The following is a 24,721-nucleotide window of genomic DNA, read 5'->3' on the forward strand; positions in this document are numbered from 1 at the left end:
GGTATGTTAAGAGTCTGCTTGTGTTGAACGTAAGAAACATTAGTATTTGAAAATAAGTATCCAAACTGTAAATCTAATCTAAAACTTAACCTGATTTTTGGTCTAGCACATTTTTTTTTCTCTTGTATTTTCATAAGAAGGAAGTTCATTTAGCAAGTTCTCTGTCCGCACTCATGGAGCTCAGTTGATGCCCCCGCCAGTCCTCCATGCTGTTCCTAGGGTCACTTTCTCAGAGATGCCTCATTTTATGTGCAAACCAGAATATCTATCCTAAAAGTAACTCCCCAGGGTTCCTTTGGAGCACATACCATTTCCTGCCTTCAATCTCTCTGATAACGTTCCAAAGTGAATTTTCACGCTAGCAACTTTGGACTGACCGATAGCCCTTGCAGAATGTATCCTGACAGTGGAAGGGCAGGACAGGCATGTGTGGGCAAGAACTCTGCATTTGCCCCAGACTCTCCAGTAACATGGAACATCTCTTCTCCAGCCGGATGCCTGGTTCTGTGGGGGAGGGGGTTCTGTGGCTCACTCGTCTCCCCTGCAGAGCAGCTGCAGGAAACTTGATGCCAGAGAACAAGCATGTTCTTCTCCCAAGAAGCCGTCAGCTGCCTTTACAGAACATGGAGTGTGGCATTTGCATCAAAAATACACACAAACCTCTTCTTTCCAACAAGGCTGCAAAGCTTCCCCTCCCCACCTGCCGAGCATGTGCTTGGATGGAAAAGTCCTGTCTCGTTCTACCTCCCAACCCCTCCTTGAGACGTTTCTCAGAGTAATATTGGTCCTATCTGCTAAAGGAGTAAAACCCAGGGTCCCCTGTGTAGTGCTGAGTAAAAGCAGGGTGCCCAAAACCAACAGCACCCACGAAAAGGGTGGAGAAAGATGCTCACAACTCCTGAAGGACCCGGGGAGAAGGGATTCCATATGAGAGACCACGACATCATTACCCACATGCTAACAGATAAGCAGGATGTGAATAACTGTTCTCCCTTTGGAAAGAGAAATTCTGTAGAAACATCATTCATTAAAAACAGAACATTTACTTTTCCTTTTTAAAGTAAATTCTTTCCTCCTAAGTTCTAAATACCTATTTTTGGTAGAAGCACAAGAGACCAATCTTTCATTGGCTAAAAACAACAGAAACACACAGTGAAACACGATTCACAGGCTGGGTTGTGGGGGGAGTACTTTGAGATTCAAGAATTGAATGACTTCAGGTCTCATGTCTTCTTCAGATGATATTAGAAGAGCAAACTCATCTTTGTGACAGTCTTCTTTCCACCTTCTTATAATGAGATTTATCATCAATCAAAACCAGTTCAGCAGATTCAGTGCTGCCACCTGCACAGGCCGCCGTATTTCAGTGGACTCTGATTCCTAATATTCTGGACACAGCTTTCGGTCAGAAGCCGAATGAAGCACGAACTCCGGCTTTCAGTAACACAGCCAGTTGGGTATTAGTCTTTTAAAAATAAACTTCCAGGCAGCAACATCTGAGGTACTGGGCAGTAAATGCAACCCCCAGGGAAACTTGGCAGGCAGATCCAGCCCCCACACGATGCCTACTCAAACCAAGAGGCAGTCCAGTGTCCTGAGTTTTGCCGCTTTCTGGTCATTGACCAACCTATGTCAGAAAGAACCGTCTAGATGATCTGCCTGACCCTGCAGCCCCCACCTCAGCCTGCCATGGTGCCCACGAATACATAAAGACTCACTTTATGAAAGATGATACGATATACAGTCACCTCCTTGACCTTTGACTCAGAGCTTTTTAAACATCCATGTCATTTTAAATTCTATACCCAAAACAGACAAGAACATCATCTGTAACAACATGGATTCCAGATAGACTGGCACTTGATTTCTGTGGCTGTAGTGGTACTAAAAGTGCTTCTTCCACAAAGCATTTCCAATCAAAGTAGCCAACAGCGAATGGACAAGGTCTGAAGCAGTGTAGGTATTTTCCTGTTTCTCTGTGCATATTTCCTCCCGACCTCCCAGAATTGGCTCTAATCCAAGGTCTGACCTAATGTGACCAGCTGCTGTCAAACCTTATGGACATGCCTTCCAGAGATCCATATGGTTTTAGAAAATTGGATACTTTGCCAAGATATCAGGTAGAGGGATGGGCAAGGAGAGCAAGTACTGGCCCAAATTTCACTCCAAATATCCTTGTAGGAGACCTCAGCTCCAAGTAGATTGCTCAACCAGACAGAAGAGCTGGGGCACCAGAGAGAGGCAGCAGCTAAAGTGGCAATGCGTAGACTCTTCCGTTTTGTTACAAAGGGGCGACCGCATGGAGTTCACCAGTGTAGCTGCAGCAACCAGGTTCTGCTCGGCATGCCCCAGCGGCGAGGAGCTTGGAAGGGAAGGCGGGAGGATCCTCCTCACCTAAGGAAAGAAGACAGGGCAGAGCCACACGTCATTGCACTTCACTGGGTGGGGGGCCAAGGCCAGAGTGTGGCTGCATCTAGACTTGGACCGTGGGCTTTACAAACGAGCAGGCATACCAACCGGGTCAAGACAGGGCACTCTCATCCTGGTGACGAGCTTCCTTACCTGAGGGTCAAGGGTTTGCATGCCTGACTCACGCTGGTCATAGGACTGTAAGGAGCAGCCCCAGATGGCATCCTGCCGGTGATGCCTGGGGAGGCAGGGCTCTTCTACAGAGCCCTCCTACCTGGCCCTGTGCTGAGACATTACGGAGAGAATGCTGTGTCCATCTACCCCAAGATCACAAGATGTGGCTTTCAAAGTACTTGCATTGAAGAGGGGTGGTGAACACCTCAAATCTCAACAAAGATACAAGCCCACAGACCCTCATCCAATACCCCTGGGGCAAGCTGTGTCTTGGTAGTCAGATCTATGGAGTTCAGGAAGGTGATATAACACACACACTGCATGTTACATAACACCACTTACAGGGTCTGGGCAAGCTCACTCTAACTTAGCATCAGTGTTTCTGCAGTTCATACATGTGAACATTCCCAATGCCTGGAATAAATCGAGACTATCAAAGGAGTTGTGTTACCTCCCATGAGGTTTCATTGCCAATAAGTCCATGCCCCCATTAGGAAAAACCATGCATGGATTTGGGAATTAGGGACAAAGGCTGTGGCCTAAGTCACAAAGGCACTCTCGGCTCTCCTGCACCTTACCCAGGCCAGAGGAGGAGGACACGCTCTCCGTCAGTGAAGATGTTTCTGTTTGATCTGCTGAGAGTCCTTCCATTAGGGGCAGGGACAGCTCCGAGGAGGGCACGGATGAGTCGTAGATGCCCGAGTCCCGGGGCATATCTGAGGGGCTGGAGGCTTTCACCACATGCAACAGGGGGCGCAGGACGGAGCCGCTGCTGGACCCGGGCCCCACCTCCACCTCTTGGTCCAGGCCCAAGTGCTGGCCCTCCGAGGGCGAGTCGGCCTGCACCCCAGACCCCCCGGGGACCGCTGCCTCAGCCTTGAGGCAGAAATCGCTGTCAGGCCCTGGTTTGCACATGACATCATTTAACACCAAGCCCGAGTCAAACTTCTCCAGCACTGGCTCCCGGTAGTGAAGTGGGGTAGGGCGGAGGGGAATGAATTGCTTCTCAAACCAGTCGGGCTCCTCATCGATAAACTGGTGCATGTTGCAAATGGCGACGTAAAGGGACCGGCCTGATTTGCTGCGAAAGTAGTTCCTTCTGCTCACCTGTCCGGGGCACTGCCCGGGCTCTGGGAGACCGAGGTCTCGGGAGTGCAGGTGGGAACAGAGCTGGGGAAGGTTGTCCATGAGCTTGTACTTGGTGCTCAGGTCCAGGATGCCGGGAACATCTCCCTCGCAGGAATAGTCGAAGTAAACGGCGATGAACTTGCTGAGCTGGGCTGAGGAGCTGTGTTTGGCCTGGCGCAGCTTTTCAGCGATGGCGGACACAGCCACCAGGAAGAGCTCGCCTTTCCCGGAGCCCCGGCCGCTGCCTTTGTGCCTGTAGTTCTTCTTGTCCACAAAGTACTTCATGCCTTTGGAACACACCACGATGATGAAGTGGGACTCATGGATCTTCTGGATGACCCACTCTCTCTGCCCTTCTCGGCAAAGACTGAAGTCTTCCCACAGGTCCAGAGCCACCTGGAAAGAGATCAGGGACCTCACTCACCTGCACTCCTGGGCCAGGTCAGGTAACAAAAACAAGAGTGTTATAAGAAGGTCACATCATATGTCCCCTAAGTATTATCAGCACTGCTGTGTGCAGGCTCCAGGCCGCTGGCCTCTGAGAACAGCGCACATTCTGTGGGGGATGGTCACATGCCAGGCCCTCTGCATTGTGCCCTTGTTTTGGCCTAATGTGGGGCCATTAACAAACACATTGACTCTATGAGGGAAGATCCTGAAGTAAAATCTGGAAGGTGACGATGGAAGGATGTGGGTGAAGGACCCCAAAGCAGGCAGCAAATGGGGCTCAGTTCTGGATGCCAGAGCTGCCCACAATGCTGACTGACTCACATCTTAGAGAGCATAACTGACAATGAAGACCTCCTTGGCCCCAAGGTCAGCCATGCTGTTTACCAGTCAGTCAACGGCCAGAGAGGAGGGTGGTGGACTGCAATAACACAGCCACTCTGGTTAATGACTTGTGAATGACTGGCACCTCCCCCCATGACTTCATGGCAATCTATGGGATCATATCCCTATAAGGCCTTTAACCCCAAGGAGGTTCTGGGAGGGCATTTGGGAGAGGGGCACTGACAAAGGAAGGAAAACCAGGCATACACGTCCCCTTCAGAGGGCCTCACCTGCTCAGACCACTTTCATCTGATTCTGCTGAAAACATCTCTTGGCAGTTGTATCAACCTCTTTCTTTCTGTGGCTCAGAAACTAATTCCCAGGGGTGCCTGCGTGGCTCTGTCAGTTAAGTCTTCAGCCCAGGTTTCATGGTTCATGAGTTGGAACCCTGCATTGGGTTCTGCACTTAACAGTGTGAAGCCTGCCTGAGATTCCCTCTTCTCTCTTTCCTCTCCCCCATTTGCGCGTGTGCGTGCACACTCTCTCTTTCTCAAAAACAAATAAATAATATTTAAAAAAAAAAGAAAGAAAGAAAGAAAGAAAAGAAACTAATTCTCAGTGGCTATGCCTGAATGCAGGATTATCTCCTATGGAGAAAGGGGTTCTGAAATGACATTGTCTTCCTTTTCGGCTCTAATGTGTTGTCAAAGGGCAGAAGGTCCCCAGCATCCACTCACTTGCTGAAAATAATCCTAATTGTCTTATATTTCCTTAATTCTCACTAGCATTATACATTCTAAAAGCTAACTGGGAATATATACCAAGCATTTTAAAAATTTTCCCATCTTGGACCCAGCCTGGCTTCTATCTCTGGAAAATCATCAGAAATGAGGCAAAACTGAACTCCTGAGCTGTTTAACAATATGAAATAACTTAATTACAGTAAATTGATATTATGGATCAACTGGCTATTTAAAATTGCACAGTGCAGCCACACTGGAAAACAGTATGGAGTTTCCTTAAAAAGTCAAAACTAGAACTACCCTATGATCCAGCAATTGTACTACTAGGTATTTCCTCAGAGTACAAAACTGCTAATGCACCCCGATGTTTACAGCAGCGTTATCAACAATAAGCAAATTATGGAAAGGCTCAAATGTCCATCAATAAAGATAATATGGTATATATAAACAATGAAATACTACTTGGTGACAGAAAAGAATGAAATCTTGCCATTTGCAACAACGTGGATGAAACAGGAGAGTATTATGCTAAGTAAAATAAGTCAGAGAAAGACAGATATCATGTGATGTCACTCACATGTGGAATTTGAGAAACTTAACAGATGACCATAGGGGAAGGGAAAGAAAAATAAGATACAACATAAAAGGAGGCAAACCGTAAGAGACTCTTTAAATACAAAGAACAAACTGAGGGTTGATGAGGGTGGGGGGTTGGGAGGGTGGGGAAGATGGGTGATGGGCATGGAGGAGGGCACTTATTGGGATGAGCACTAGGCATTGTATGTAAGTGATGAATCACAAAAACCTACTCCTGAAACCAAGACTGCACTGTATGTTAGCTAACTTGACAATGGGAAAAAAAAGATGTGGCATGCATATATATATTTGATGTTATTTATCATATTTTACTATTATCTCTCTCTCTCATAGGATATTACTCAGCCATAGAAAAGAATGAAATCTTGCCATTTGCAATGACACGGATGGAGTTAGAGAGTATTATATTAAGCGAAATAAATCAGAGAAAGACAAATACCATATGATTTCACTCATATGTGGAATTTAAGAAACAAAACAATCAGTGGGGGGGGGGGGGGGGGGGGGAAGGAAAGAGAAAGCAAACCAAGAAAGAGACTCTTAACTATGGAGAACAAACTGGTGGTTACCAGAGGGCAGGCGGGTAGGGGGTAGGTGAAATGTGATGGGGATTAAGGAGGGTACTTGTCATGATGAGCAGCAGGTGTTGTATGGAAGTGTTGAATCACTACTGTCTATACTGGAAAATAATATTACACTGTATGTTTTACTAATAGCCATTTAAATAAAAACTTAAAAAGCAAGGGAATAAAATTGTAGTTTACATAGAACTTTCAATAGTGTAAAAAGTTATTAAATGAAGAGACGGGGGAAAAAATCATCTGCATGAATTCACCTATGGAGAAAAAAATTGGAGGGAAATGCACCAAATATTAACTGTGGTTCTTCGTTTCTCCAGATTGAGATTACAGGCCATTTTCTTTGTCATCCTTTTCTGTTTGCAAATTTTCTTAAGTATCACACTCATAATTGGAAGACTTTTTCCCCCTGAGGCTAGTTAGTTACAAAGTAGAGCAAATGAGTTGTCTGTGTCTGAAGACTGTGGCACCAGCTAGAGTTTGCTGTTAGTTTTTCAGTGCGCAGGCCAATCGGCCCATCTTTGTAGCTTCGTGCTTCAGCCTTGGAAATAGGTGTTCTTGACACTAGGGGGCAGCAGTGCCACATGCAAAGACTAAAACCTATCAGCAGGCAGGAAGTATCAAAGCACAAATAACTTCAATTACACAATTACTGTACAGCTTTTGCATTGTCAAGAGACAGAGTGTGCCTTCCATGAGAGCTTCAAACTTCACTCTAAAATTAGTACTATGACATTATAGAGAAGCTACATATTAATAGCTTAACTCAAAAGAATAGGCAAGAAACCTGAGCCGACCATTTGAGTACTTCACGCATTATTGTTTTCCTTTCTCAGCAAAACTTCTCCAAAGAGTTGTCTAAACCCAATGCTTTATTTTCCATCTTCTCTTGACCTTTCAAGGCTCATCAAGATGTCTTGAGTGACCACACGCCACCCCTCTTGTTTTATGTTCCCAGGGCACGTGCCATTTCCCTCCATGCAACTGCATGGTCTTTTTGATGTTTATCAAACTTCCCGCCAGGGAGGTACCACTAAAGCTTTTGAGCAGTAGTGTGTCAGGGTTAGGACTAAGTGTTAGGAAACATTTAGTGCTGGTGATAGGTAGGACAGACTGAAGCAGTGTGAGGCTGCCCCCGATTTGGAAGCTGGTCCCTGGTGGACGGCGAGAGTCACCAAAGGAGTCCAGGAAGCAGTGAGGAGCGTGGGAGCATGTGTCCTGTCCAGGGGCAAAGAAGGGACTTCAGAATCCTCACCTCACAGCCGCAGAAGTCCTGGAGGAAGTAGGCAAAACACCGGACAACGTTCATGTGATTCTGGCCATCTTTACTGGAATAGCAGAGGAAGACCTTCGGCCGAGGCCGGAGCCTCTCTCTGGGGAGTGCCGTGGTGTACGAGGAGGACTCAGAACTCTCTTCATCTAAATGTGAATATATATTTTCTAAATTGGAAAAGAAGATAAGGTTGATGCCTACAAGCGATGCTTTGTCCTGTTCCCTAAGACTCAGGACCTAATGCCACCTTGAAGAAACAACCATTGACATGTCCACCTGAGCACGTGTCCAGTGTCCCACCTCCCCAGCCGCTGGGGTCACCAGTGGGAATGGGACAGCTGACTTTTCCAGTGGAGAAACAAATGGCCAAGATTTGTTGTTTGCCTGACACTGACCTCACGTAAGCCGAGAAAACTGCATGGACCACCCCGGCCAGCAGAGAGCTGGTGTAACTACCAGATCAATTAAGCACTGGCAGCCGACCTTCTTAAACAAAACGGGTGGGGGAGAAAACAAAAGCCTTTTATTGAGATATAACTTATAAAGCATATGGCTCTTAAACGTACATCTTAATAAATTTTTATCTAAGTATATACCTGTGCAACCACCACTCAGACCGAGGTATGAAACATTTCCAAGCTCCCCTAGGAAGTTCCTTCCCGACACCTGACGTTTAGAAGTGACAAGCCCTACCTCTGCATCTTACTCGGACCTTTACACTTCCTTTATGTTCCTGAATTTACTATCTTGAATTTGAGAACAGAATTACAACTTTGTGTTCATGGGTCCTGAGGTTAAAAGTCAAGCTTTGGATGTTAGGAACTGCAGGCGCTATGTGGCTTCCCAGACGCCCGCTCTGGGCGGGACGAAGGTCTCCCAGGCTCCCTGTGCTGGATGCAGTCCTGTCACCCTGGGGGGAACACGCCACAGAGACAGATACCTTGTTGCTTCTTGCGGCACATCACAGTGAAGAGGGTGGCAAACGCCGAGATGACAACCAGAGGCACAGTGATGGCAACAGCCCTAATGGGCCCCGCCCACGGGGAGTGTGCTAGGAAATTTCAGAGAGAAGAGGCTTGAAACTTAAGCAAAACAACAAGGTCAAATGGAAATCTCCCTCCCTCCCCACCCTTTTTTAAACAATATTTTTAAATTTTTTTTTAATTTTACAAATAGTTTATTATCAAATTGGTTTCCACATAACACTCAGTGCTCATCCCCACAAGTGCCCTCCTCCATGCTCATCCCCCCTCCCCCCCACATCCATCAGTCCTCAGTTTTTGTCAGCATTCAAGAGGCTCTCCTGGTTTGCCTCTCTCCCTTTCCCCCACCATTTCCCCCCTTCTTTCTCCCCCTTGTTCCTCAGTTAAGTTCCTCCTAATCCTCCTATACATGCAAACATATGGTATATGTCCTTCTCTGCCTGACTTATTTCACTCAGCATAAAACCCTCAAGATCCATCCAAGTTGCTACACATGGCCAGATTTCATTATTTCTCATTGCCATGTAGTATTCCATGGTATAGATAAACCACATCTTCTTGATCCATTTGTCTGTTGATGGACACTTAGGCTCTTTCCATGTTTTAGCTTAAACAATATTTTTTAAATGTTTATTTGTTTTTGAGAGAGAGAGAGAGACAGAGAGAGAGAGAAACCAAGAATGTGGGGGGAAGGGGCAGGGAGAGAGGGAGACACAGAATCTGAAGCAGGCTCCGGGGCTCGAACGCATGAGATGTGAGATCATGACCTGAGCCCAAGTCGGATGCTCAACCGACTGAGCCACTCGGGCGCCCCATTTCCCCACTCTTTTTAAACATAAGCTGCGTAACAGATTCTAGGTCCCCTTGACCACATTTCTCTAGTACTGGTCTGGTGATTATAAAAGGATTCCTTTTAAAGGGTTGTAGAATACAGCAGTTAGAATTGCTGGGAAAGTAAACACCTGTGCATAAGAATTCTGCCCAAGGAAACCTCACCTCCCACCATTTTTCTTCCAAGGACAAGTGACTATTTAGTCCCAGCTACACACAAATACACACCAACCACACTGGCGTCAGTTTTCCAGGCATTTGACATTAGGATGAAAAGAAAGTCAGCTTTGATGGGATAGCTTTTCTATTTTTTTTTAAGTTTGTTTATTTATTTATTTTGAGAGAGTGTGCACACACATAAGGGCAGAGAGAGAGAGAGAGAGAGAGAGAGAGAGAGAATCCCAAGCAGACTCCACACTATCAATGCAGAGTCCGACTTGGGGGGAGGCAGGGCTCAATCTCACAAACCGTGAGATCATGACCTGAGTCGAAATCAAGTCGGCTGCTTAACCGACTAAGTCACCCAGGCATCCCAATGGAACATCTTTTTAAAAGACAAGAGCTCAGATGCTGTGTTTTAATTCTGTAAACCATGAAGTATAGAAAGTATCAAATAGCATGGTCTGCTGTAGTCCTGAGCCAACATTTCACACAGAAAATTAAAAAAACAATTCATACCTGGCTTTAAGGCATAATGCATCACTTTTCTTGTTGTATTAGTGTCATCTACAAGCTGAAAAACAGAGGATGCTGTATCATTATTTTATAAAAGTGATAACATCTCAACAGATTTCATTCATGTTTCCATCTATGAACAGTTGGGGGGCAGGAGGAAGGAGAGCTGCTGTCTGTGATCACGTATGAGCTGGGACTAGACATGAAGTCAGATCCATCTCACTTTACCAACTCACAACCCTTAACCTCATTACCTTTCCTTTCATGAATCAAACATGGTTCATTCATTGATGAATTCAGCTGGTGAGTTCCACATTCTAACAATCCTCAATTACAATGGCATTCTACTACTAATTTTACGGGGCCCCGTTAATGCTTTAAGAGGATGCGTCCACTCAAAACCACATACAGCTACCAAGTCATACAATCAGTGTTTCTCCTAGAATGTTGAGACATGTTGGTTTCTCTGAACAGAGGGACTATGGGCAAATTTTTAATTTCCTTTTTTTCTCTTTTTTTCTATTTTTGTGTTACTCCTATTTTTGTAGTATGTTTGATACTAAAAAAGTAATTTAAAATAAAAGAAGAGGGGTGCCTGGGTGGCTCAGTCATGGCTCGTGAATTTGAGCCCTGCATCGAGCTCTGTGCTGACAGCTCAGAGTCTGGAGCCTGCTTCAGATTCTGCGTCTTCCTCTCTCTTTGCCCCTCCCCTGCTAATGCTCTGTCTCTCTCTCAAAATAAATAAAAACATTAAATAAGTAAAATACAAGAAGAAAAATATATATCATTTGCATGTTTTCTGTGGTATTTAGAACTTCATGTATATTTATACAGAAGATGTCAGCAGAAACCTAGAGAGGGATAGGCAGATGTAATGGAGAGAACTTTTGCTTTGAGAGTGAGAAAGAGTAAGCATGCGAGTGGGGGGAAGGGAGGAGGGGCGCAGAGAGAGAGAGAGAGAGAGAGGGAAGGAGGGAGAGAGAGAATTCTAAGCAGGCTCCACACACTGTCAGTGCAGGGCTCAATGCCAGGACTGTGACATCCTGACCTGAGACAAAACCAAGAGTCAGACGCTCAATTGACTGAGTCACCCAGGTGTCCCCCTAAAAGATTTTTAAATCTAAAATTTTAAAAACATATTTTTGTAGTATGAAGGTGTAGGGGCCCAGGGCAGGTTGTCCCAGTAGGTACCACAATGGCCTATTGATAAATACTTTGAAATGAAGTTACTTGGGAACAAGCAAGGACACTCAGACCCTCCCTTCTGTCCCCCTGAAACCAGGAAATAGATCTCCCATATAATGAATACCCTCATTGTATGAACAAGTAAAAACAATATCCTTCTGGTCTGAGATAGGGACTTGAAAGTCGGGAAAGCTGTAGAAATAAGCCAGAAATAAACTTTTTTTCTAATTTACTACATCAGCCTAAATCCCCTTTAGAATTCCTTACTAAGTAAAGCTCCCAAACATCTATTTTCTTTATCCTGTCAATTCCTCAATAATTTAGCATCTCTTTGTTTAAAAAGTATAAAAACTACACCTGCCTCTGTCATTTCATTGGGTCTCAATTTCATTATTGGGCCTCTGTGAGCACTGAGACTCTGGTTTTCTTCTCCCCATAATCTGTCTCATGTCAATTTAATTCCTAAAACAGCTAGAAGAACCCAGGGAGGAAAAAAGGAATTTCTTCCTCCCCTACAAAGGAATACTGTATAGAAATTCTAAATCATGAACTCTATGGTTTCATAAAAATATTTATATGAAATATTTGAAATATTGAATGAGAAAAATCAAAGATTGATTACATATAAATTTTTAAAGGCATGTTAAGGACCATGTAAAAATATAATTGTACACACCCTTGATGGCTTGAAATTTTAGTGTTGTAAACGGTTGGAATTCTACATGAACTAGATTCATTCTGTAGAATGAATAACAGGGCTTTCTGGAGTTATACATACCTCAATTATATAATCCCCAGGAGAAACATTTTGAAGGAGGCAGCTGGTTGTCTCTGTATTTTGCTCCTACAAAGAAACAAAACACTTTTGAAACTCACTTCTTAAATAAAGGTCACCTGGACTGCTCTTTCCCCCCTAGAGCTAAAGGAGACAGGCCACCAGGCTTAATCATGTTCAGAACACATCAATTAGGTCAGAAAGCTACCACGTGTATCTGCTACATGGTATCTGAACTTCACTTTGATAAAAAGGCCCAGGAGAGCCCAGGACCACTCCTCCAGCCCTCCCCTCACACCCATAGTCTATATTTAACTGATGATGCCCTCAGCAGGCATATTTCATCTGAAGACAAAGAAGCTAGTTAAAATACCCTTTACTTATTGAAAAGGTGAGGAAAGAAATTACCTGCCCATGTTTGTGCATGTTTTATGTGGTGTAATTTTAACTTGAGCAAAAGGTCAAGGAAGGTCAATGACACAGGTGAGAACCCACAGGAAAACAAAACTCAACAATATAGGAGCATGTCCAAGAAGGCACTAGGTTCTGCTATCCTGCCCAGAACCCTCTCCTGGTGCTCGCTAGAGGCAGTCTAACAGTCCTGTGCACTTGCACCAAATGTCTCCCCCTCTTGCTGACCACCCTCAGTTTAAGAACTTGGCTACTAAGCTTCTACCTGACTTTGGCCTATGTGTAAAATCAGTAGGCCCCTGAAATCCTATGTGTTTGGCTCCTAGATGTGGTTTTTCCACTGACTAGCTGCGTGACCTTGAGCAAGCTAGGTAACTACCTGACCCTCAGGTTGCCCATCTATAAAGTGGGGTCACAGCAGCCTCTGGCACATAGAATTGTAAGGATTCAGTGAGCATAGAACATGGTGACTGGCACACAGTGAGCACCCAATTAATCTTTAAGACGGAGCAGAAGGAACTAGAAATACTGAATTCTTTTGGTTTCTTGGTAATACGTTTTCCAGGCTACATCACCACAGGAATAGCTGGGGAGTAAGGATATCCCTGAGATATAACATGCTGGAATATCTACCAGCTGAGAGTCAAAGCCTAATGTTCATGTTGAACCGCCCAGATTCCAGGGATCCAGGGGTTACTTTAAAACATGTAGTATTCTGGCAATGAGAAACAATGAAATCTGGCCATGTGTAGCAACATGGATGGAACTTGAGGGTCTTATGCTGAGCGAAATAAGTCAGACAGAGAAGGACAAATATCATATGTTTGCACGTATAGGAGGATTAGGAGGAACTTAACTGAGGAACAAGGGGGAGAAGAAGGGGGGAAATGGTGGGGGAAAGGGAGAGAGGCAAACCAGGAGAGCCTCTTGAATGCTGACAAAAACTGAGGACTGATGGATGTGGGGGGGAGGGGGGATGGGCATGGAGGAGGGCACTAGTGGGGATGAGCACTGGGTGTTATGTGGAAACGAATTTGACAATAAACTATTTGTAAAAAAAAATATATAAATAAATAAATAAATAAAACATGTAGTATTCCTGGGGCGCCTGGGTGGCTCAGTCAGTTTTAAGCATCGGACTTCAGCTCAGGTCATGATCTCCCAGTTCATGAATTCAAGTGCTGCATCAGGCTCTGTGCTACCAGCTTAGAGCCTGGAGCCTGCTTCAGATTCTATGTCTCTGTCTCTTCCTGTCCCCCCACCGCTCATGCTCTGTCTCTTTCAAAAATAAACATTAAAAAAAATTTAAAACATGTAATATTCCTTAATGTACACATAGCAGCTCACCTGCTTACAGGTCTTTCGTTTGAAGGGCCCTTCATGCTTGAGCTTATAATGAAGATAGAAGAAACGGAAGCCAAAGGTGTGTGGCGCGTGGTCGAAGGACACCTGCATGTCCAAACCGTGCTGGGTGATGTTCAGGTTCCGAGGCTTCCAGACTGGGAGGAGGAAGGACCCAGAATGAGCACCCAGAGGCCACCCCGACACCACTGAGCTGGCAACACTTGACAGATAGGAATGGCTGTACTTACAGGGTTTACAGGCCAGGTTGTCTGGCTGTAGCAGTAGGTCGCAGGCTATTAAGAAAGATGTATATTTTTAGTTTTAGTACAGTTTGACATTTTCCTCATGCAATAAATCAATAAAATGTAAACATATGGCACTGAGTACTGCTGGTAAAAGTATAAAATACATCAATTGAGCAATGATTTCCGATACAGGGCAGTTATATCTTATGAAAATTTAAATTGTACAATATAAAAATATTAATGTAGTTCATTTTCTGCCAAATAAATGGAAACAGTGTAAAGTCACCCAACCTTTTAAAGTTTGTCAAGCATTACATAGTTTCAAGGCCAGTGGGACTGTGTTCAGGCCACTGCCACACGGGGAGGCTCTGTTTCAGCTGTAAACAGAAATGACGCCAGCCCTACTCCATTGTACAGGTGTTTAGGCACAAGAGAACTTTGGAGTGATCCTAGTAACTCCCTCGGGGTTGTTTTAACCTTCACCAGCCTTTTACTTTAAAATCCTTTTGGGGGCACCTGGATGACTCAGTCGGTTAAGTGTCTGACTTTGGCTCGGGTCATGATCTCAGAGTTCCTGAGTTTGAGCCCCGTATCGGGCTCTGTGCTGACAGCGTGGAGCCTGCTTCAGATTCTGTGTCTGTTTGTCTGTCTGTCCCTCTCCCTCTTCCCCCTGCCCCCAACTCGTGAGTGCGCATTCACGTTCTCTCTCAAAAATAAATATATAAATAAATAAACATTTAAAAATCCTTTGGATGGGGTCTGAAAATGGCATCTAGGCATCTAGTGAATAGTGGCACCAGCACTGAAAACCAGGCAGCAGAGCTATGAAACAGGACTTAAATGTGATAAAAACACAAGCCAGGAGCCAAACAGCTAGTCCAATATGCCATGCTGCTGCTAAGCCAGGGAGTACCCTCTGGAAAATGTCCATATACTGCCAAGAAAATCAAAGGCAGCACTAAGATCACAGTGCACTGAAATGGTGATAAACACATCTCCCGCCTCCACCTCCCCGCCAGATAGACTTATTGATTCTGATGGGAAAACTTGATCTTGAATTATGCTAGTTCTGATTAAGGCAAGCTTCTCATAAACACTTTTGAATCCTCTAACCGGTTCTGTGTAAGGCACTGAGATATAAAATGCACAGTCTTTGCCCTAAGGAATCATATTTTAATTAAGAAAATGAGACCAAACCATTATAAAATAATTCTGCTGCACAGAAAATACAGCTTAAAAAAAGAAAAAAGAAAGGTAAAAGCAAACAACAAGAGCATGAATTCTGCAGCTGAGAACAAAAACATCACAGAGGAGGGCAGCAGCTGGACCACATAGGAAGGCCTACTGAGGTGGCCAGACAGCTGACCGTCAGGGGTCTGATAGGCCAGAACGAAGGACTGGACAGGAAGGCAGGTTTGAGGATGCCTGGGCACCAAATCTGAAAGCAGCAATTCAGGTTAAAGAAAGACCCACCACACCGTGCACAGAATAGACAGAAAAGGGAACTCAGCATGGTTGGCTGGAGAGTGTGGACTCTAGAGTCAGACTTCTGGGTTCAAATCCCAGCTCCCACCAGGCTCTCTAATCTCTGGGTGTGTAATTCCACATCTAACAAGTGGACACGGGAGGATTAAATTCTTTGAAGGGTTGGAATGGGTGTAAATTGAGTCAGTACTTAGAAAGCATTTAGGGGCGCCTGGGTGGCTCAGTCTGTTAAGTGTCCGACTTCAACTCAGGTCATGATCCCATGAGGTTTGTGAGTTCAAGCTCTGTGTCAAGCTCTGTGCTGACAACTCAGACCCTGGAGCCTGCTTTGGATTCTGTGTCTCCTTCTTTCTTTGCTTCTTCCCTGCTCATGCTCATGCTTATGCTCTGTCTCTGTCTCTCTCTCTCAAAAATAAACAAACATTAAAAAAAAAAAAAGCACAGGGGCGCCTGGGTGGCTTAATCGGTTAAGCGTCCGACTTTCGCTTGGGTCATGATCTCACGGTTCGTGGGTTCGAGCCCCGCGTCGAGCTCTGTGCTGACTGCCGGCTCAGAGCCTGGAGCCTGTTTAGGTCTGTGACTCCCTCTCTCTCTGACCTTCCCCTGCTCACGCTGTCTCTCTCTCTCTCTCTCTCCTAGAAATAAATAAAACATTTAAAAAAAAATTAAAAAAAAAAAAAAAAGCACAGAGCCTGACACAGACATTAAACAGACAAACTTTCTAGAAAAAGGCAATCTCAGGGTTACTGCTTTATTTTCTTAATGTAATCTCAAAACGGGCATCACTCACAGAAGCCACCTTCCTGACGACAAGTAAAAGATGGAATTATTTCATGCTCTACGCTTCACCCCAAAAATCAACTTCTACTTTTTATTCCCGCTCTTTTTATTTCCCCCAAATGGTTTTAATATGGCTGTCTTACAGCATCTTTAAAAAAAAAAAAAAAAAAGGAATCTAGGGTCAACATCTACTGTTGAACAAGCCTGAAATGGATGTCTCCGGTTAGGTGAATACTGCCTCAGCCAAATGCTAATTCTAATAATTGTTCTTGGTATACTTTTCCTGGATGCTTTTCTCCTCACCATGCTGGTGTCATACCAGTATTTGGTATGTTCTTGAATATATTTCTTCAAAGTCATTAGAATCAGGAGCAGGCTCTTCATGGGAACCAGGCAAGAAAGGCCATACTCACCGCGGGTTCTGAAGAAGAAAGGGTGGTAATTGCTTTCATTTTTAATGGAAGGAAAAGGGACGATCTTCACAAAGTAATCCGTTTCAAATTTCATATTCAGGAAGGGTTGAGATTCCATTCCCTAAAAGGGAATAAAATCAGACATGATATCCTGAAGAAATTACCCCCCAGTCCCACACCTACACACAAGACCTACAGTCCTCTTTCACAGTCACCCAGACTCGGCTCCAGAGCTGGGGGCTATTTTCTGGACCAAGTTTAGGCTGGGATCCCTCGCAGAAATAAAGATCGACAATGCTGCCTGTGCTCTGGCAAAGAAGCCCTAGCTGGTGAACGTGGAACCTCAAAGCTGGTGGGGAGGGGCCCGCGCACTTTGAGTGCACAAAGCCACCTTCCAGGACATGTAACCTGAGAGGTGTATTTACCAGCGAGAGGTGCTGGAGGGTTTCTTTGGGTGTGGAGCAGGCTCAGGGTGCTGCCGAGCTGTTTCTCACCCACCTTGGCAGGGGGGGTGACCCCACAGCCCCTCCTTCTCCAGTTTCACAGACATTCAATAGACCATTCAGACCCCCAGAACAATGGTGTATCTTCAGGGGCACATTCCCTGCGTGTGACTTACAGTTCTTTTGAAGCTACTGTTGAGCTGCTTCGGGTCCTTTAGAATCAGTTGTTGGCACCGTCTTCCCTCTGACTTCAGCTCCTCCAATATTACTCGAAATCCTTTTAGGAATTCGATGCCTAAGCAGAGCAAAATGCTTTTATTAAAAGCCGACCTAATTACTTTTGAACACACTTTCCTTCCTCCAAGACTGCCGTCCTTTCCACCTACATGACAGAGCTAAAGGAATTCTTACTTTGGCTGGTACATCTGAGTCTTACAGAAGCGAAAACCACATACCCTGCATTCCTCTGGTACAGGCCAGGTGATTTTCTCCGTCCCATCATTGCTCATTAATTAGCTCTAATCCAGCCGGCTATTTCACAATGCCCATTGTCTCTGTGACATTAGGGTTCAAATATATAGACTCAAATCACAATTGATCCTAAAAGTCTACAGTGGAATACATTATTCCTAGTTCCTGACACAGAGTGTATTCAACTGATGATAATTCACAATGCTGACTAGGGACTCCCCGTAAACCATGTTTCTGCTTTAAGTTTTCATCCTGCATTTTGCTGGCACGGTTCAACCGAGTAATGCACAAAATTCCCAACAAGGTGTGTGACTACGCCCAAGGGGAAGTTTCTAGGCTTGGGATTAAATAGCTCAGAATGCTTATGTGATTTACAAAGTTCTTGCTCTAATCATGCCTGAAAGGCAGACACCCAAGGGCTGCCCAGTGTGTGCTCTTCATACAGCCCTCAGCCCCGAGACGCCCACAGTGCTGCTGAAAGGCGCCCGGCCCAGCCTCCCACCACCTGAGGATTAAGCTCCGCCGATCACAAGAGCCAGCTCAGCGTCCCTTGGAGACTGGAGGGGTCTGACTGCAGCTGGAGACCCCCAAAGCCGGCCTCAATTGGCGCGGTATCGATTTCGCATTCTTTCTGAACACTAGACAAGGGGACAATTTCAACCCTTCCCCTCCCGGGGCAAAAGTAATGACATAGGATGCAATTACCCAGGTGGGAAAAGTACTGATGGCAAAGGACAAGGAAATTTTTTCAAAAAGGTTCTCTAATCCTATAATTATTTGATGAAGAACACGTTTTTTATGGTGAATAGGGTAAAGGAGTTACAATTTGAGCTTCACATTTTCAGGGGTCACATTTACAGTGTGCAGGTACTGACTCTGCTGTACTGTATTTCAAGTTTAGAGCTTGCTGTAGGGGGGTGAGAGCCAGCTGACCCACAGCCCAAGACTCAGACACAACAAGATCCAAAGTCTGACCAGCAACTAGTTAGTAGATCTCATAGGAACTTGGCTTTTGAGGTTAAAAACAAAACAAACAAACAAAAAACCTGTTAAATAAATCCTTATTATTTATACTAAGACTTAATTCATGTCATGTCCCTAGAACTCCTATTTAACAAAAGCTGGGTGATTAATACAATTAAAGGCTGTGCATCTCACAGTTACATAAAATTCATCAGCTGAGGTAGGAGTAGGTGGTTCTAGTCCTTATTTTTTATTTATTTTTTAATGGCTTTTCAAGTTTATTTTTTTATTTAGAGAGAGAACACAAGTGAGGGCAGAGAGAGACAGAGGGACAGACAGAGAATCCCAAGCAGGCTCCATGTTGTCAACACAGAGCTCGACGCGGGGCTCAATTCCACAAACAGTGAGATCATGACCTGAGCCGAAATCAAGAGTCAGATGTTTAACTAAGTGAGCCACCCAGGTGCCCCTAGTCCTTATTTTTTAAGAGATCAGCATGAAAAGCCACTACACCAAGTCTGGGAGGTGGGAGTAAAAGCAGCAAATGTAAACCTTCTATCATAGTAACACCTTTATCACACCTTTAGTTACACACCTTTAGTTACCGTAATTACACCTTTATCACAACACTCTCAATGTCTTGTAGTTACAAGTTAACAACTTTACAGAGCAGCTTCCCGTGAAGGAACATATATGTTCCTTCTCATCATTTAAAACTCATTAATCCCCTAGCATCCATGGAAGGAAGGTATTATCCCCCATTTTACAGATGAGGAAATAGGTACAGAGACAGTGAATGATTTGATCACACAGGAATTAAATGGCAGATGTGTGACTCAAACCCAGGAGTGTCTGCTCTAAGCTGGGGCACTTTTTTTTTTTTTTTTTTTTTAACGTTTGTTTGTTTTTGAGAGAGACAGAGCATAAACAGGGGACAGACAGAGAGGGAGACACAGAATCCAAAGCAAGCTCTAGGCTCTGAACTGTCAGCACAGAGCCCAACATGGGGCTCAAACCCACAAACCACGAGATCATGACCTGAGTTGAAGTTAGACATAACCCACTGAGCCACCCAGGTACCCCTCTAAGCTGGTGCTCTTAACCCATATGCTTTTCTGTCACTCAAGGAATTTCCTTTTTTTTTTTTTTTTTATGTTTATTTTTGAGAGAGAGCTTGAGTGGAGGAGGGGCAGAGAGAGAGGGAGACAGAGGAACTGAAGCAGGCTCCATGCTGACAGCAACAAGCCCAACGCAGGGCTCGGACTCACAAACCAAGAGATCATGACCTGAGCGAAGTCGGACACTCAACCGACTGAGCCACCCAGGTGCCCCAGAAGTCTTCTTGATAGAACCTGATAGAACCTGAAAGAAACAGATAGAACTCGTCTACCCACAAATCGTCATGCAGGAAAAGCACCACATTCTGCCCTCATTCTTCCACCTGTTAGTTTTCCAACCACCAGCTCCCATCCCTTACTTGCATTCTAAAGGAGCCTGCAATTTGTCAGGCCAACCTCTCAACAGTATAGCCTTATATGGAATGACCACTTCCCGTTTATCCGGAGAGAATGTTTTTATCTTTAAATGTTAAGATAATGTTATTTTTGGAAAACCCACTGGGTTCAGACCCAGCAGTATTTACACGGATAAATGATTCAGGCCCATGGATCTGATCTATCCTTCCTCACTCTGCACTCACGTCTCCTGCAGTCTGGTTTTTCTGAGATTTGTCCTGTTCAGATTAAGAAATCCAGACTTCATTTTACTTTACAGGTTTTTTTCTTTTTCTTTTTCTTTTTAATTCCAAGATTCAGTGGCAGTGTCAAAGAAACAGGTTTGAGGACCAGGTTTTGATGATGATAAGAGTAGCCACTGTTTTTTTTTTTCTTAAAGATTTTATTATTATGTTTTTTCATTTGGGAGAGAGAGTGTGCACACAGCAGAGGGGAGGGACAGAAGGAGAGAGAGAATCTCAAGCAGGTTCCACACTCAGTGCAGAGTCCAATTAAGGGCTGGATCCCACAACCATGGGATCATAAACTGAAATCAAGAATCAGACACTCAACTAACCAAGCCACCCAGATGCCCCAAAAGATTTTATTTTTAAGTAATCTCTGCACCCAAAGTGGGGCCTGAATTCACAACCCGAGATCAAGAGTTGCATGCTCTACTGACTGAGCCAGCCCGGTGTCCCAGTAGCTACTGTTTTTTAAGAGCTCTTTCTAGGGATGGCTGGCTGGCTCAGTCAGACGACTCCTGATCTCAGTGGTCATGAGTTTGAGCTTCACGCTAGGTACATAGGTTACTTAATAAAAACTTTTTTTAAAAAAGAGAGATTTACATTGTGTGTATGTGGAAAAATCTTATAAAGACCAGGAGGCAGTCAGTCACCTTCACATCACAGATGGGGAAGCCAGGGCTCAGCAAGGCTTAGCAGCCTCTTGTGGAAGGTAGAATCTGGGTTCACACCCAAGCCCATTTGAATAAATGGGCCCTGACCATGTCCCCCACCCAACTGTCCCATCCTCTCTGGTGTATCAACTCATAAAAGAGGACAAGCAAACTCTGCCCTTACCTGAATCTGACCAGATAATATGGGTTTGCCTTTTTCTGTTTCTTCATTTTGAATTTTTTTCAGCCCACATGTTTTACATATATTCAGTTAGTTGCCAACATTTAAAAACTACTGATTTTAGGGGTCACTCAGGGGGCTCAGTTGGTTGAGCATCTGACTTCAGCTCACGTCATGAGTTCAGGGTTAGTGAGTTTGAGCCCCACATCAGGCTTGCTGCTGTCAGCGTGGAGCCCACCTTGGATTCTCTGTCCCCCTCTCTTTGCCTCTCCCCTGCTCGCTTGCTCTCTCTCTCAATAAACATTTTAAAAAATTATTGATTTTATGGTTTCTTATGAACACTGGGAAATTCCTATAAATTCACAATATGTGCCAGTGCTGGGCCAGGATATCCACGTGGGCATACGGATGGCCAGTGCTGGATGCTGAAGCCATTATGCCCTTGGACAGGTTACCTATCCTCTGGCTACTGCTGAGACCCAAAGGCTAAGGACTCCGCCTGATTTATTGCCATACACTACTATTTTCCAAGCCCACATCTCTCTCAGTAATGGCCAAGGGAACAAAAGATGAGCCACAGGGCACAGCATCAAGCTCCGTACATGCCCAGCAAGTATATGCCCCAAAGCAGGAAGCACATCTGTGCCCAAGCACACCTAAGCTACACATACGTCAAGACACACCTGGCCCCTGGAGGTTGTCACACTGGGACCCTTGTGCTCGTCACGACCCACGCAGGCCACATGATGGGCTCCGTTCTGACCACTTACCAAGGGCCCCTGGGGACCAAAGAATGGTGACCGCCACTTGGTCATGGCAAGCATACTGACTGATGGTGATGTTCTGCGCGTCGGCAATCACGTGCTTCCCCACTGGAGTCAAGTAAGTGGTGCAGTCTAGAGGGTTGAGAGAACAAGCACAGTTAGAGTAAAACTTTAAATTTTACAATTTTTTATTTCCAGGTTCATCTTCTCAAATTACACAGAGCCATCTGGAGGCAGCCAAATCCATTGTGTTTAATGACATGTGCCTCAAAAGCCCAAATGTGACAGTAAAGCGTGACTATTTGGTAAACTGTAAGATGCAGTTGTGGGATTTATTTATAGCACCAGCACTACCAGCCACCCCTCGAGTTAACTTTTAGGACAGCAGTAGAGGAGAGTCAGACACAGTCTGGAGTTTAACTGTGTATCTGGCATTAACTTTTTTTTTCACTGCTATGACATCATACCTAAATCAATAATTATTTACATCGCTTCACTCAGTTTTCAGCATTAGAGAGTGATCTGAAACAAAACCAATGGCTAAAGATTGGGGCTTGTTTTTAGAAGAAACCTGGAGGCAAAGTGAGCAGGGTAAGGAAGTAATAGGAAGATAGGACTCACAGGGGAGTGGCTCACAGCAAGACAGTTAAAACAATCCAATTAGTATCTGCAGAAGGTACTAACCAACTTCGTGATGAGCAAAGCACCTTCGATGTTAACTCACATCTCAAAGGTAAAACACCATGTGTTATAAAAGACACCCAGGATGCCCACCAGATCCGAAGAGTTCCACATTACTCAACCAATGAAGATCTCTGACTTGGCCTGAGGACATTACTTGCTGCCAGGTGTCAATGCAGCCACTACCATGTGAGCAGCTGTGACACCTGGTATTGCTAAACACATCTTCAAAGTCTACAGAATCCTAAAAAGCTGCCAGAAGCTTCCAGCCAGACTCAGCATGGGACTCCAGAGAATGGCCATGGGCTGTTCTGGCCACTCAGGCAGGGAGAACCATCAGCGCTCCTCAGCAGGCACCAACTCACAATTTTTGAAAAGTTTTTATTTATTTATTTTGAGAGACAGACAGACAGACAGACAGATCAGGAGAGGGGCAGAGACAGAGGGACACAGAGAATCCCAACCAGGCTCTGCACAGTCAGCACTGTGCGTGGTTCAAACTCACAAACCATGAGATCGTGACCTGAGCCAAAACCAAGAGTCGGACACTTAACTCCCAGGCACCCTCCAACTCACATTTTTTTATGCTGCTTCATCTCCATTTCTTTTTCAGTGATTAAAATTGAAAACTCTCTTTGGTGTCTGCTGCAAAAGATCCTTAGTTCCATCAAATGTCCCAAACTACTCATTACCCTTCCTCCCAAAGTCAGGGTGTTTTTCTTTGAGGTGAAACAGTCAAGGGTTGTTTTCTAGGCTTGGGGAGTCTGCTGCACGCCCCATACCCCTGCTGCACACCATACCACGCATTTCCCATTTTTATTACTAAAGACCTTCCCTGGATATTTGAAAATTATAAAAGAACATAAGAAAACTGTAGAAGTCATCCACACCCTCCCACCACACAGAGGTAACTACTATCAACTTCTAAAGGACACACTTCTAAGCCTTTTAATGTGCACATAACATATATCCTTTTTAAAATTTCTTACTAAAATTCAACACACATGCACCACAACGCACCTCCCCCCTTGGGTAACTCCTACCCTTCACACAGCTTTGTGTCCTTTTCTTGCCTAACTGCACCTCCTTCTGGAAACTCCATCTGCTTAAAAAGCAGCTACCTCTATATTTCAATATTACTTCTTTTGAAAAGATGTTAATAATTAATAAAACCAAATTCTACTTCTAATGAAAATTGATTCTTGAGGCATTCAACATGTGTTCTCTGGGTGCAGAAGAGAATTTTAGAACAGAAAAAAATGTTTCTTTAAACATCTGGTTTAACACCCACATTGTACAAATGAGGAAACATTTTGCAGTTAAGAGGCCAGCTGGGTGGCTTAGGATTCCGCTGCTGACCAGCCCAGGGTCAGGACAGAAAGCAGCCTGGCTCATGCAGGGCTCTTGCCATTCTATCCTCAGCACAGAGATTATTACTATAATAAAATCTGAATCAGAAGTAGTTAGCCTGCAAAAATCCCTGGCTGAAACCAGCTTCCCAGTATTTAAAAAAAAAAAAAAATCCCACCATACTTGTCAATTTCAAACATTTTCATTTATCGAAACCTCTCACTTAAACAGCTGCTAGAAAAAGATGCATGAAAATAAGCGCAAATCATGTTTTTATTTCCCTTTGTTCATTCCTAATGCCAAAATTAGCACTCTTGAGGTTTCTGTAAATATAATTATGCAAATATAAAGTCAAAGAATTAAGAAAATGTATTACAACCTACTCAGGCATTACCCCCTCAGAGTCCAAAGAAGAAACGAGAAATGCAAAATGAAAGGAGGCATGGAAACCTGGGAGATTGAGTTTTGACTTAATGGCAAGACATTACCTTTGTTTGTAACATCAAATGGCAAAGGGGCAGAAAAATTAGATTTTGTAGTTTAACCCTTTTGGTGAAAACCTGATCATTGGCTCTTAAGCTGTTTCAAACGGAACGAGTAACCCGTCAACTGAGCGAAGAACAGAAACTTCCTTGTGGGAGAGAGAAAGAAATATCTTTTCAATGGAAAACAATGAA

At 44.4% G+C, this 24,721-nt stretch overlaps 1 protein-coding gene across 1 annotated transcript in view; it reads right to left on the reverse strand.

The window, feature by feature from the left end:
- Positions 1 to 887: 887 nt before the first annotated feature.
- The window catches only part of IL17RD (interleukin 17 receptor D), a 67,051-nt gene continuing 43,217 nt past the window's right edge, over positions 888 to 24,721 (reverse strand). The window contains exons 3-13 of the mRNA XM_039242397.1: positions 22,020 to 22,145; positions 17,420 to 17,538; positions 16,801 to 16,921; positions 14,126 to 14,170; positions 13,881 to 14,032; positions 12,126 to 12,191; positions 10,166 to 10,220; positions 8,614 to 8,724; positions 7,656 to 7,840; positions 3,162 to 4,107; positions 888 to 2,394 (exon numbers count right to left, since the gene is read on the reverse strand). Coding sequence (XP_039098328.1) covers positions 2,282 to 2,394; positions 3,162 to 4,107; positions 7,656 to 7,840; positions 8,614 to 8,724; positions 10,166 to 10,220; positions 12,126 to 12,191; positions 13,881 to 14,032; positions 14,126 to 14,170; positions 16,801 to 16,921; positions 17,420 to 17,538; positions 22,020 to 22,145 — 2,039 coding nt within the window. The 3' untranslated portion in view covers positions 888 to 2,281. The remainder of the gene's footprint in view (positions 2,395 to 3,161; positions 4,108 to 7,655; positions 7,841 to 8,613; positions 8,725 to 10,165; positions 10,221 to 12,125; positions 12,192 to 13,880; positions 14,033 to 14,125; positions 14,171 to 16,800; positions 16,922 to 17,419; positions 17,539 to 22,019; positions 22,146 to 24,721) is intronic.

Source organism: Hyaena hyaena, unplaced genomic scaffold (assembly GCF_003009895.1).
Source record: "Hyaena hyaena isolate Hyena2069 unplaced genomic scaffold, ASM300989v1 scaffold_212, whole genome shotgun sequence".
Taxonomy (NCBI): Eukaryota; Metazoa; Chordata; class Mammalia; order Carnivora; family Hyaenidae; genus Hyaena; species Hyaena hyaena.